Here is a 13,756-nt window from a genome sequence, read left to right as displayed (position 1 = left end):
TACCATTGTTAATAATTAATTATTAATAATGAAATATTATATTAATAATAAGAGCAGTTTTGGATTTATTAATATCCATAAGTCTCTTGATTATTACATACGCAAACCTATAATGTGTTTTATCCTCAACGGCTTACCGTAGAAGCGTCAGGGATGGCGAATGGATATGCGCATGCGCTGTATGTATTTCCTTTTGGGCGGAACTATTTACGTAGGCGTTTTGGGTTACCACAAACCAGGAATATACACATTCCCCCCCGGAAAAAGAAAAAAAGCAACATTTCACTGCCCATACGAGTGTGCCAAAATGTGTAAAGTAAAAATGTTGAGAGGGCTGGTAGAGCAGCGACTGAACGTGGCCGTCGAAGAGATCTTCGGACTGTTCGAAAGAACCATCGCGGAGTACGAGGAGGAACTTTGTCGAACAAAAGCGGAAAACGAGCGACAGCGTCAACTTCTCGACAATGTTTTCAACCATCAAATCGGACTGCGCGCAGCGGGTATGTTTACTAAAGCGCCCCACGTCGTCATATTTGGCTCGCGTTGTTTACTTCAAATTCGACAAGCTGCACTGAAGCCAGCTCAGTATTTCCACTTGCGCTTTTATCACCTGCATTACGACAAACTCTACACTATTGTCCCAAATTTTCAGCTGTCAAAATTTGGTATTCGCTTGCTGTCATCTGAAAACGACATCACAGTTGCTCAGAGGTAAGAACAGAAAATAAATGACTGAAGTCACTATTTTTAATGTTGCGTATCAATATTTTGACCTGCCACAATAACACTATCAATCTAAAGTTGAAGATAACACTGTGAGTATTATCCTCAGAAACCTTTAAGTGAGACTAAAGAGTGAATAATTCGATCAGATAATTAACTTTTTTTTAATCTCTTGACAGCATTACTTTCTGTATAATTATTTTTTAAACCATGAAATGACTGCAATGGAATATCTAGATACAATTGAATCCGTTCCAGAGTGTCCTGAGTCATTCTTATAATGTATTACATTTTACATGTAAATTGCCTAATTTGTTACAAACTTGGAAGAAAAAAAAATGCTACCTTAAATTGTACAATATTTTATCTTTCGAGTGATGCGATATTCATGAGATGTCAGGCAAACTGTTAAAATATCAACTAAATCAGTTCCAAAACTGCCAAATGATTTCACGGATCCCCTGCAGTCAGGGGGTCCATGCACCCCACTTTGAGAACCACTGCTGCAAAGCACAGCCAATAGGAGAGCAGGATAATGACTGTAGAGGATTGTGACCGATGGGGAAGCAGGATACTGTTGCAGTGGTATGAAGCGTTTGCTGCGTATGGGAGTTTCAAGTTGTCAACCAGGATCTCTTGGAGCATATGAGTTGTTGCTCGTATATTGAATATGTTTCCTCATTAATCGGTGAAAATTTTGCCACATTTTAAAATAAAGTGAATATTTCTTGTACAGAAGCGTTCATGTCTAGAGGTTCCATTGTAATGTTCTTTATTCATTAACCATAAAAATAAAGGAATAAATGTGTACACTGCTGTGCTTTGCTTGTGTGTTGCAGACGTACAGAACGTGTTGGTGAAGAGTCAAGATGAGGACGCCGTTCCTCCTGAGAAGGCGCCAGCAGAGCCCCTGCGCATTAAGAAGGAAGAGGAGGACGTGTGGAAGGAAGAGGACGTCCCCACGCTTACGCTGTCCGCCGTTCACGTGAAGACCGAGGACGAAGGAGCTCAGTCCTCGCCGCCGCGTCAAAGCGGGGCCAATGGAGGCGCCAACCAAGCCGACATAGAACGCTGCATGGCGCCGCTATCCGATACGGAGGACGTGACGTCCCGCTCGTCCGACACAGACGCCCCCAAAGAACCTTCGGACTCCAAGGGGAAAAAAAAACTCTTGATATGCCACGAATGCGGCAAAACGTTTGTCAACAGAAGCGTTTTGAGGAATCACATGGTCACGCACACCGGAGAGAAACCTTTTACATGCTCAGTTTGCGAGAAGAAATTCTCCTTGAAGCATCACGTGAACAGACACATGCGCATACACACGGGCGAGCATCCTTACTCCTGCTCGGTGTGCGGGAAAGGATTCCGGGATAAGTTCGGCTTGAGAAGTCACATGAGCAAACACACGGGCCAGAAACCGTACTCGTGTCCCATTTGCTCAAAAGGTTTGTCTTGTAACTCGTCGCTGCGGATTCACATGAGGTTGCACACCGAGGAGAAACCCTTCACCTGTCCCGTTTGCGGGAAAGGCTTCTCCGGCAGTTCCTCTTTCAGCGTCCACCTGAGACAACACACCGGGGAGAAACCATTTGTCTGCCCCATCTGTAACAAATGTTTCTCCCGTCAGGAAACGCTCACCGTACACATTAAACGACACAATGACGGACAACAATAACAACGGAACGATGATAATTGTTTTATTTAATACTTTAAAGTGTAAAGATATTACTTGGACCAAACTCATCTCATAAAATTACCTTATACTGTAAATAAAAAATATAAAGTTATTTGGTCTTTTCATTTGGATGAGACTCGCTATACCGCCCAGGCTAAATTTTGGCCTTTCCCAAAAAACAAAGATCGTCTTTTCGGCTGAGATGAATCACTTCAACATTCTTTGTTGGTGCTTTTGTTATTTAGGCAGGCGCTTTGGGGCTCATCTTGTGGCATTTAAGAGTGCTAGGGAAAAAGCACAAATACCACAATGTGGTAAGCAGAAAATAATAATACTACAAGCTGGTTGACCATTATAATGTTTGACTTTGTGCCAAAAGATTCCTGGATACAAATCAACTTGTTTTATTATGTCTATCTGAAACTTGAAATGGTCTATTAATATTCCTTATAATATAACTTGTAACAAAAGATGCATCCATTGTTGATTTATAATTTTTAAAAAACCTGTATGAACTTTTACTTTGTTTTTATTGTTTTCTTCATTTATTGTGCCTAAATTACTATACAATATTTCACCAATAATTACAAATATACAATCAACTACATTGTCAGTGATTATACCAACCACACTACTGGAAATTGTCCAGTTGTGGCACTGAAAACTCCCATTTCCTACACATTCATGTCCAGCACTTATTAAATTTCGTGTTACAATGTCATGAAAGAACAATTCTGTATTCCTAAGTCATTCAAACGCGAGATGATGTAAATATCAGTTGTCAGTATGATCAAAGGTGAGAATAGTCCACAGGTTGGAGTACTGTTACTCTAGAATAATTCGAATCATTTAACAGCAAAAACTAGTCACAGTACAGCAAATATTCCGTGAAATAAATACGTTTCTAACTAACTATTGATGAACTCTTTTTAAATGTGTGTAAAATCATAGGAACACGATACTTCAGATATTTCCCAGCCGTATTGTTCTTAAAAAACGATGATAAATTAAAAATATATATTAAAAACTTTCGATCAATGCAAATGCATTCAAAAGAAATGGTCTCACGTTCACTTAAACGCACAGTATAAATGTATGTTTTCCAGTTAATAAACTACAAATTAATATCAGCCATTTAAAAACATGACTTCAATGTTTTTGAGTTATATCGCAAATATATCCAATCTCGATGTTCTAAATAAAAATTTGCCTTGGGTAATGTACTGTAGTTTTTTATGGCGGCGCTTGCGTGTGACGTCATATTTCCGCGCCTTGGTAGCCACTGTTAGCGAGACTGTCAGACGTTAGCAACGCATTTTTAACAACACACAGCTAACTCGGGCTTGTGATTTGTTTACGAAAATGTGTAAAGTCGGAATCCTGAGAACGTTGGTGGAGCAACGACTTAACGTGGCAGTCGAAGAGATTTTCATACTGATCGAGAGGACCGTAGCGGAGTACGAGGAGGAACTTTGTCGAACCAAAGAGGAGAACGAACGACAAGGCGAACTCTTGGACGCTCTTCTCAAGCCTCGCGTTCGACTGCATCGGGCAGGTTTGCTTTTATTTATTTATTAATTCCTACAGCTCTCCGTTACATTTCGAACATTCTAATTTCATATAGAGTTGTTTAGAGTGAGAAAAAGCACTCAAAACACCTCAAAACTTGAATTCACGCGATATTACCCTTTTGAAACACAAATTCTAAAGTATCATCAACATTCTCTGAAGCAGTTTTGTAATATTTATCCAAATTTGTTTGTTTTCTTCTTGTCTGATGCAGACATTCAGCAGGTGCTGGGGAATAGCCAAGAAGATGTTTCTGTTGCTGAGCGTGGCCACGTTAAAGACGAAGAAGACCAGAACGCATGGAACGGTCAGGATGGAGAGCAGCGTGAAGGGATGGAGGAAGACCGTGCTGATGCTCACCACTTGGCAAGTCTTGGCTTCTACGTGAAAGAGGAAGAGGACCAAGATCGGTCCTCGCACCTCCCTCATAGCAAGGAGAACCTGGAAGCAGCTGGGAATGGAAACTTCACACCACCCTCAGATACAATATCGCCGTTATGCAACGACAGCGGTCAGCTGCAAGACCGCGCCGACTCCAAAGTTGTAAAAAAGCGTTTCGTTTGCCCCGAGTGCAGGAGAACGTTCACCTACAAGAAGACGCTGAAAACGCACATGATCATCCACACGGGCGAGAAGCATTTTGGGTGTTCCTTCTGCGCCAAGCGCTTCCTGCGCAAGTGCGACTTGAAGATCCACATGGCCACGCACACCGACGAGAAACCGTTCAAATGCATCACCTGCGCCAAAGGATTCACCTTGAAGAAGTACTTGATGATCCACATGAAAAGGCACACCCACGAGAAACTGGACGGGCAACGCGTGACCCCTGAATGCGCCGCGAAGCGCCCCGGTAAAACCTTGGCGGCTTTGAACCGACGCGTGATGACGCACGGCGCCGGCGGGGAGAAGACCTTCGCCTGCCACTTGTGCCACAAAAGATTTGCCCGGAAGAAGAACGTGTCCATACACATGAGGACGCATACGGGCGAGAAACCGTACGGCTGCCCGGCGTGCCGTCAGGGCTTCGCTTACAAGTATCAGCTGGGCAAACACAGTTGCGCCTTCGGCGGGGCCGTTGTCACGGCGACGCATTCGGATGCCGCGGATGGGCGTTTTCATGAGCTCAGGTGAAGAGCCGCTGCCTGCCGGAATTCTACCACTTCCCAATACCGTAATGCCCCAAATATAGGACTCACTTTTTTTTCCCAACAATGAAGTTCAAAAGTATGGGTGCGTCCGATAAACACTACTGTAGCTTCTATCCTATGCACCTTAATATTGCAGCGCCGGACCAATAAAATCATGGTATAACTTGAAAACATCAGGTTTATTATACTTTTTTTTATACTGTCCAAAATAGCACAACATCACTGTTAATCATCAAACGTTAACATTACTTTTAATCACCAAATATTTCAAGTTTTTCCACTTGTTGAAAAAAAAAAAATCAACACATTTTTATACTTTACAAAGTCGTTTCACGGTCCCAATTAAACCCATTTGCAGAACATTAGCCGCCCGTGAGCCGTATGTTTGACATCCGTGGGCGAAGCAAGGAATCAATTTTGGAGAGGCTTTCAATGATTTACTGCGAGAATGGCGGCGCGAGGAACCAGTCGTCACCGGTTTCAGGATCAATCATATTATTTTTTGTACTTCTGATTATTATGTGTACCGTTTGTTTTTATTAAAAAAAGCCTTGTATCTATTTATTTGGTCAGTTTCTCATTTGTGTGACACACCTTTTGTTTCTGTTATGCTTCTTTGCTTCCAGTGGTGGGTCACGATTTTTCACACACGATTTTTTTTCCGATTATGTCATTGTGTCTCTGATGACACAATTTAGCCATTAGTTGCATCCCGTTCCAATCAATTTCCTCTTAACTTGAAAAGGAAACGGGCACTGTTGCTGCCATGCCCTAAAACGCATTAAATTTGATTTGCTGATACGGGCAGGAATGCTAAAATTCAACAACAACGCCGTAAATTTGAAAAAGAAACATTTTCAGCGCGATTCGTAGGATCTGACCAAATCCAAAGGAAGGCAGCAATGCGCCGATGTAAATTTAAACTGACCCGCCTCATCACCACCGAAGAAGAAAAATCCGGAAGTTACCTCCGCAATCAAGCACAGCTAACGGGATTTGGAGGCGGTGAAAAAATGTGTAAAGTCAGAATACTGCGCGAGCTGGTGAAGCAGCGACTGGACGTTGCCGTCGAGGAGATATTCGAGCTGTTCGACCGAACCATCGCGGAGTACGAAGAGGAACTTTGTCGAACCAAAGCGGAGAACGTGCGACAACGCGAAATGCTGGACACTGTTCTCAAACCGCAAGTCGGACTTCACGCAACAGGTTTGCCTCAATATTTCATCTTGTCGCCTTTTAAACCAATCAATCGCGGTAGCCTGCAAAGATTCCTTTTATCCGCGATTATTTCCAGTCCGCCATTGCTAGCCAGCCCCCGTTTTGACGAGCTTTTTCACCTCCCGAAGGTATGTGTTGGTTTCCCCACACAAACATGCGAAATCTCACCATGCCCCTTTTTCGCTACCGTAGCCTATCTGCGTAAAATGTCAAAGTTTGATCGAAAAGAAATAAGCATTATCATACAAGTCTTTAAAGTTATAAAATTGTCATTTTGCTGTGACAATTGTCGAGAGAGTTATGAACGTTTAAAAGCCGCGAATGTATGGCCGACTCTTAACGCAATTTCAATGGAGATCGATATTTGTAGTCAGTTTTCTTAGGTCATCCGAAATTTTAAGTGATCACTATCATTGGAGTGTTTGGTCAACAGCTAAAGACAGCATAAGACAACAAACACTTGATTCTGATCAAACTAAGCAGCATTTTTCCCCCAGTCTCAAGGGGCGACTGTTTTGCCACTTGCCATCAACTGAAAAGGAATGAAAAGGTGGACATTTGTTTTGTGTCTCTATTTTTAATGCAGCTACCCTATTAAGTCGCACGATAAGACTATTTCAGGAGCCCAGGTGGGATGTGACCATAGTGAGAAAAGATATGACTTGAATCATTTGCCTTGTCTCTTTGTGTGGTGCAGACATCCAGCGGGTGTTGATAAAGGGTCCAGAAGATGCACGAGAGGAGGATCCGTCAGCGCCCCCTCACATTAAGGAAGAATGGAGCGGTCGTGACGGGGTGCAACTTCCAAGGCCGGAGGAGACTAATGTCTCCGCCTTCGCCGGCGTGGCCGTGAAAAGCGAAGAAGACTACGACGCGGCAGTTCCGAGCGAGTCCAGCAGAAGAGTCGAAGCTCCGCCGTCAGACGCAGATGACGTGATGTCGCGTTCGTCCGACACGGACCGCAGCGAGCGCGCCAAAGGAACTCCAGGGGAGAACCCCCAAGGTGACGCCGCGAATCCCGCAGACGAAAAACGATTTAAGTGCTCAGAATGCGGCAAAAGGTTTGCGCACAAAGGGAGCTTAAAAATCCACATGATCACGCACACGGGAGAGAAACACTTTGCTTGCTCGTTTTGCTCCAAAACCTTCTACTTGAAGCACCACATGAACCGGCACATGCGCATCCACACGGGCGAGCATCCCTACTCCTGCTCGATGTGTGCCAAAGGCTTCCGAGACAAGTACAAACTCATCAACCACATGAGGACGCACGCCTCAGAGAAACCGCTCGCCTGCTCGCTTTGCGCCAAGCGATTCTCCAGTCGGGATTGCCTGGCCTTGCACGAGAGCACGCACGTCGAGGAGGACGCCAAAGCCTCGGGGAGCTCCGGTCAAGTCCGGTCGCAAGCGGCCGGCAGCCTCGCCCCGCTTTCGGATGCGGACAGCGACGACGACTACGCGGCATCTCGATCTTCCGATACGGATCACAGCGACGGCGCCAAAGGTGCGGAAAATAAGCCAGACGACGACAGCGGTAGCTTCCTCTGCTCCGAGTGCGACAAAACCTTCTACCACAAGGGCCACCTGAACAGGCACATGATGACGCACACCGGAGAGAAACCTTTCAGCTGTTCCTTCTGCGTCAAACGCTTCACCCGCAGGTCGGATATGAAGGTGCACATGCAGGTCAAGCACGCAGGCGACAAACCTTTCAAATGCGTCGTCTGCGCCAAAACCTTCCCCATCAAGAGGTATTTGATCACGCACATGAGGAAGCACAACGCCGGTTTCCCCTTCAGCTGCCCGACGTGTGAGAAGGGCCTCTCCGCAAAAGAAGACTTGGAACGGCACGTCGCCGAATGCGGCGGGTTACGAGTGGAGGACGCCGCGTGGCGCCCCCCCTCGGAAACGGAGCACCAGAAGAATCCCGAAAGCGAGGCGGCGCCGCAATCGGGCTTCATCTGCTCCGAATGCGGCAAGTCTTTCGTCCAGAAGGCCACACTGAACCGGCACATGCGCATCCACACCGGGGAGAAACCTTTCGGCTGCGCCGTGTGCGACAAGCGCTTCTCCCGCAACGGCGACCTGACCATCCACATGCGCACGCACTCGACGGAGAAACCCTTCAGCTGCACGCTGTGCAGCGAGTCCTTCTCCCTCAAGCACTACCTGAGCGTGCACATGAAGCGGCACTTTGCCGACAAACCCTTCGGCTGCTCCGTGTGCGTCAAGCGCTTCAACACCAAGGCGCACCTCAAGACGCACATGAAGCGCCACACGGGGGAGAAACCCTTCAGCTGCGAGGTGTGCGGCCGCTGCTTCTTCTGCAAGCGCGACGTGCGGACGCACATGAGGACGCACACCGGGGAGAAACCCTTCACCTGCCCCGTGTGCCACAAGGGCTTCTCCACCAAGACCTACGTATCCATGCACATGAGGACGCACACCGGGGAGAGACTCTTCAGCTGTGACGCCTGTCACAAAAGGTTCACCTTTAAGACTCAAGTCTACAGTCACGTGTGTACCGGATACAAAAGCGCAAACGATGACACCGCGGGGCTTTGAGCGGCGTGGTTGTAAATATCATTCGAGTTCTCTATTGTTTCAGGTATATTCGTTAAATATGCGATTAGCGCGCCGAACTACTGATAATTCTAGTTGACTTAGCTTTGGGTGAAAGGTGGAGTACACAGGAAGTTAACAACTGACAAAATGGTAAAAATTTAGCAAAGTGGTCAAACGAGCAAAAAAGAAGACAGTGAAAATCATGTAAAAAAAAAAAAAAATACTAAAAGCTAACAAAAGATGAGAATGATTCTTTTTTTGCTCTAGTTTTGACATTGTTGCCAAATTGTTGGTGCATCTTCTACACACTTAATAGAGGAAATACCAGAATCTGACCCCAAAATGAAGGGTGCGTCCTATACACAGGTGCGTCCTATATTTGGGGAAATACGGTACCTAAAATGTAAATTTTTAATAATTAGACTAAAAACTTTGACATTTTGACATTTTGATTGGAAATCCTACCAGTCTTACTATGTGTGTGCAGCGCCCAGTCCAGGGTTGTCGTCCGCCTTTTCCCAACCGGGACAATCAAGAATGGAAGGATTTCACATTACGCCTTCATCGGAATCACGTCTTCTGGTTTCCATTTCCACTCATAAAAAATGTCTAGCTTAAGCATACCTTCACAGCTAAATTTTATTATTTCTCACACACTATATTTGCGTGAATGTCAGGAGTGTTAGAATGTTACTCATCTTTTATGATGCTTACAGCCCGAAGCTAATTAAAGTATTTGTGCTTAATGGTGGCATGTTCATTATTATTATTTTTTTTTGCATATATGTGTGTGTGTGTGTGTGTGTGTGGGGGGGGGGGGGGGGGGGGTCTTTATATTTTCTCAGTTTTCTTTGCAATGTTTTCTCATACTAACCTGAATTACGATAGAATAGACGTAGACAAAACTGTTTTACAGGTTTACAAATGCCGTGTAATGGGCTAAAAGGGCAAAATTGTGCAAAAAAGTATTAACAATTAAAAAATATTATTTTTTAAAGTTATTTAAAAAAAATAATCAATTTTCACAGCGTGACCGTATTATTATCTGACACTTTATTTTAAACTGACTAGAACGGGATTTGACAAGAATTGGGTTGTATTTATGCACAAGAGTTTTAACAAGACAAAAAGATAGCAGCCAGAAGTGAAATCTCCAGTGGCAAATAGGCAGCTTTCTTAAAAAGACTACATAAAAAAACTACTCAAGCTTCAATAAAAAGGGTTAAATAACTAAAAATTCTACATTTAATCGTACATAAAGAAGATTTAAAAACAAGTGCGGAGCGTCCCGGTGGTGGCAGCAACGCAAGCTATAGCGTAAATCCACCAGCGAAGAAGAAAAGGCGGAAGTCGTCAACATAAAGCAGTTTTGGCTAGTTAGGGTCTTTGCATGCGTGAAAAAATGTGCAAAGTGAGGCTGTTGCGAGAGCTGGTGAAACAGCGGCTGAATGTAGCCGTCGAGGAGATCTTCCAATTGTTTGAAAGAACTATAGCGGACTACGAGGAGGAACTCTGTCGTAGCAAAGAGGAGAACGAGAGGCAACGGCAACTCCTGGACGCTGTTCTCAAACCACAAGTTGGATTACCCGCGTCCGGTTTGTTTTTCTTGTTCATATTGACCACCTGATTGATTGACAATTTTGTCTCCCGTGTCTGCATTACGGTAATTGTATTATTGCCTCCGCATTACCTATTTAACACATTTTTATATTCACAGGGATTGCAAGGCCATTAAAAAAATTGTACAAATTCATTATTTTCCTAAGACACATTTATCCATTCTCAGCAGTAAAGCGGTATTTTGTCCGGAGTTAAATTGGTGTCTGAATTAACGCCATTAAAATGTATTTTGCCGCTTGCTGTCGCCTGAAAATGATGTCAATTGGTCAGACCAATCAAGGCTCATCATGCGACTGTCACATGACGTAAGTCAGAAAACAGCCTGAGCACGGAGAACCTTGAGCATGTTTGATGTCATTTTGGCTGGAAAATCAAATGGGCTGGAGCAAATAAAAAATATTTTAACTGCTGAAAATGGCGAAAAAACATTGAACATTTGACTTACAATGTTGTTGTTTTTTTTTTTAGTCTATGCAACAAACTTAAGTATTTGTGAGGACAGGAAACCACCGTAAATTATGTTTATTTATAAACTTTTTCATCCACATATACAGCAAATTTGCCGAATGAGCGGACAATTTTGGATAAAAATGAAAAATAAAACTAAAATATATAATAAAACTATATAAAAAAATATTTAATAATAAATGCAGGCCATACATTACCCTCGGGAGCAATTGTTTTGAAATTGTTACTTTTATATTTGTTTCAATTTACAATTCACTTTCTATGTCCAAGGAAGTAGCATTGGAATTTCACAAAGTAAAAGACACAATGTAGACTCGTGCGCCTTGTGTCCTTCAGACATCCAGCAGGTGTTGGTGGAGAGCGAAGAGGAGGGTCCTTCGGAGCACCAGGGGGCGCCAGAAGACCAGCCCCATGTTAAAGAGGAAGACCGGGAAGAAGAGTGGGGCCAGGACGGCGGCGGCGCCGCCTCGGAGATAGAAGCGAAAGCCGGCGGGCCGTCGGACGCGGACGAGGCCGCCACTTCCGACACGGAACACAGCGACGGCGCCAAAGACCCGAGAGGCGACAGCCAGCCTTTGGTCTGCACGGAATGCGGCAAAACCTTTGTGCAGCGGGGGAATCTGAACCGGCACATGAGAACGCACAGCGGGGAGAAACCCTTCGCATGCTCATTTTGCAGCAAGAGCTTTACCAGGAAGTCGGACTTGAACCTGCACGTTCAGGCCAAGCACACGGGCGAGAAACCCTTCAACTGCCACGTCTGCCACAAAAAATTCCCCGTCAAGAAATATTTGACCATCCACATGCGCACGCACTCGCCGGAGAAAGAGTTCTCCGTCCAAGCGGACGTCGCGGCGCCGCCGAGCTCCCCCTCCTTCATCTGCGCCGAATGCGGCAAAAGCTTCAGCCTGAAGGGGACGCTCAAGCGCCACATGCGCACGCACACCGGAGAGAAACCCTTCGGCTGCAGCGTGTGCGCCAAACGCTTCTCCACCAAGTCGGACATGAAGACGCACGTGGAGACGCACTCGGGGCGGAAGCCGTTCGGCTGCGGCGTCTGCGGCGAGTCCTTCTCGCTCAAGCAGTACCTGAAGATCCACGTGAAGCGCCACTTTGCCGACAAGCCCTTCGGCTGCGCCGTGTGCGCCAAGCGCTTCTTCACCAAGGCGCACCTCAAGACGCACACCAGGACGCACACGGGGGAGAAACCCTTCGGCTGCGAGGTGTGCGGCCGCTGCTTCTTCTGCAAGCGCGACGTGCGGACGCACATGAGGACGCACACCGGGGAGAAACCCTTCACCTGCCCCGTGTGCCACAAGGGCTTCTCCACCAAGGCCTACGTTTCCATGCACATGAGGACGCACACGGGCGAGAGGCTCTACAGCTGCGACCTCTGTCACAAGAGCTTCACCTTCAAGACGCAGGTCAACAGCCACGTCTGCGGCGGCAAGAAAAAAGACCGGGACTGACTCCAGCCGCGCCGAATGCATCGGTGACGGACGTGCTCGTCGCCGGTGGACGGCAAGTTGAAAATGACGTACCGGTGATGCTCTTTTTTTTTTTTAACCGTGCAAAACAATTCAAAATAATTATTATTATTGATTTTTATAAAGGCTTTCTGATGAACTAACCAGCATTAAACAAAAACTCACCTATTCGCATCCATTCTTTTTCACTTTTTCTGCTTTGCTGTAATCGCCACAAGACGCCACCAAAATTTGGTTGGAGGTCGACCCCGCCCCTAAGCTGAGCACGGGGTAAAAACAGCTCTAATTTCCATTGCTTTGTTATATAAAAAAAATGTTCTAAAAAAATAAACAGGACAATACCAAACCAGCAAATACATTTTTTTCTTGACTCGTGTTATCACATAGTATTGCTCACATTTTGGTGAATTTCATATATTAAAAATGGTTGTTTTTTTGTTTTTTTTAACAATTGAGAATATTTCAAAATGTCTAAAAAGGTTTGATATTATGGATGGACTCAAAAAAAAAACACCTGGTAGCACCTGTTTGTGCTTTTTCTGTAATCGCCACAAGATGTCATAAAAGCGCTGTTTAAAGGGAAAGTCGACTCCAAATGGTTGCATGTCAAAACACAGCATTCCAGTTTCTATTGCATTTGTGGACTATGAATGATATTAAGTCCGATACCAGCAAGATTAGTCAGTGATATCAGTACTTGGTATCGGTGACTCCTCAAGAGTTGAGTGGTATCGATCCGAAACTTGGTGTCAGTCTGAAAAAAAGGGGCCATTTTACAAAGTTTTTGACAGACCGACATCAGCACTGAATCCTTGACGATTCACCAATACCAGGTATCGATACCACTAGTTATTTTGCTACCCAAAACTTAGATTTTATGTTAAAGACTTCTTTTTAGCATTTCCTTAAAAACATATTCATCTAATTTTTCAGATACAGTACCTGGTATCAGCCTTGTACACATACCTGGTATCGGTACTCGCCAACCCATATTTATTATGATTATTATTTATTGGATTTTTCCGTGTCATTTCTCACAGGAAAACGTGTTTAAAAGTGAAAGGAGCCTGGACTTGACGTTGACTGCGTAAGAGCGCTGCATGCCACTTTCCAAAGTGCGCCCCCACGCCCATTTACAGATGAAACACGACATTGCGGAAGCGCCGTCACTTAACCGATGGGCTCGTCACTTTCATCGCGCGTTCTCGCTTGTCCGCCCGGGTTTTGTTTGTGTGACACGTTACAATCGTATGTCAGATGCAGAACCTTAACGCTCTGAA

The 13,756-nt window shown here is 44.9% G+C and overlaps 3 protein-coding genes across 3 annotated transcripts; all 3 read left to right on the top strand.

Moving 5' to 3' along the window:
* Positions 1 to 219: 219 nt before the first annotated feature.
* LOC148416738 (uncharacterized) lies at positions 220 to 5,678 on the top strand. Its single transcript, XM_088425827.1, has 4 exons — positions 220 to 500; positions 1,563 to 2,392; positions 3,710 to 3,956; positions 4,185 to 5,678. The coding sequence occupies exons 1-4, from the start codon at positions 308 to 310 to the stop codon at positions 5,099 to 5,101; spliced, it is 2,187 nt and encodes a 728-aa protein (XP_088281953.1). The 5' UTR covers positions 220 to 307; the 3' UTR covers positions 5,102 to 5,678.
* A 409-nt stretch (positions 5,679 to 6,087) lies between these two features.
* Positions 6,088 to 9,647, top strand: LOC148416737 (uncharacterized). Its single transcript, XM_088425989.1, has 2 exons — positions 6,088 to 6,324; positions 7,034 to 9,647. Exons 1-2 carry the CDS (start codon positions 6,132 to 6,134, stop codon positions 8,899 to 8,901), a joined length of 2,061 nt encoding a protein of 686 aa, XP_088282115.1. The 5' UTR covers positions 6,088 to 6,131; the 3' UTR covers positions 8,902 to 9,647.
* Positions 9,648 to 10,250: 603 nt separating this feature from the next.
* LOC148416736 (uncharacterized) lies at positions 10,251 to 12,830 on the top strand. Its single transcript, XM_088425366.1, has 2 exons — positions 10,251 to 10,496; positions 11,326 to 12,830. The coding sequence occupies exons 1-2, from the start codon at positions 10,292 to 10,294 to the stop codon at positions 12,456 to 12,458; spliced, it is 1,338 nt and encodes a 445-aa protein (XP_088281492.1). The 5' UTR covers positions 10,251 to 10,291; the 3' UTR covers positions 12,459 to 12,830.
* Positions 12,831 to 13,756: the final 926 nt, after the last annotated feature.

This window comes from Hippichthys cyanospilos, chromosome 10, assembly GCF_059441005.1.
Source record: "Hippichthys cyanospilos isolate Australia breed blue-spotted pipefish chromosome 10, RoL_Hcya_1.0, whole genome shotgun sequence".
Lineage (NCBI taxonomy): Eukaryota > Metazoa > Chordata > Actinopteri > Syngnathiformes > Syngnathidae > Hippichthys > Hippichthys cyanospilos.
The sequence above is the reverse complement of the archived record's forward strand: the minus strand, read 5'-3'. Positions and strand labels throughout refer to the sequence as shown.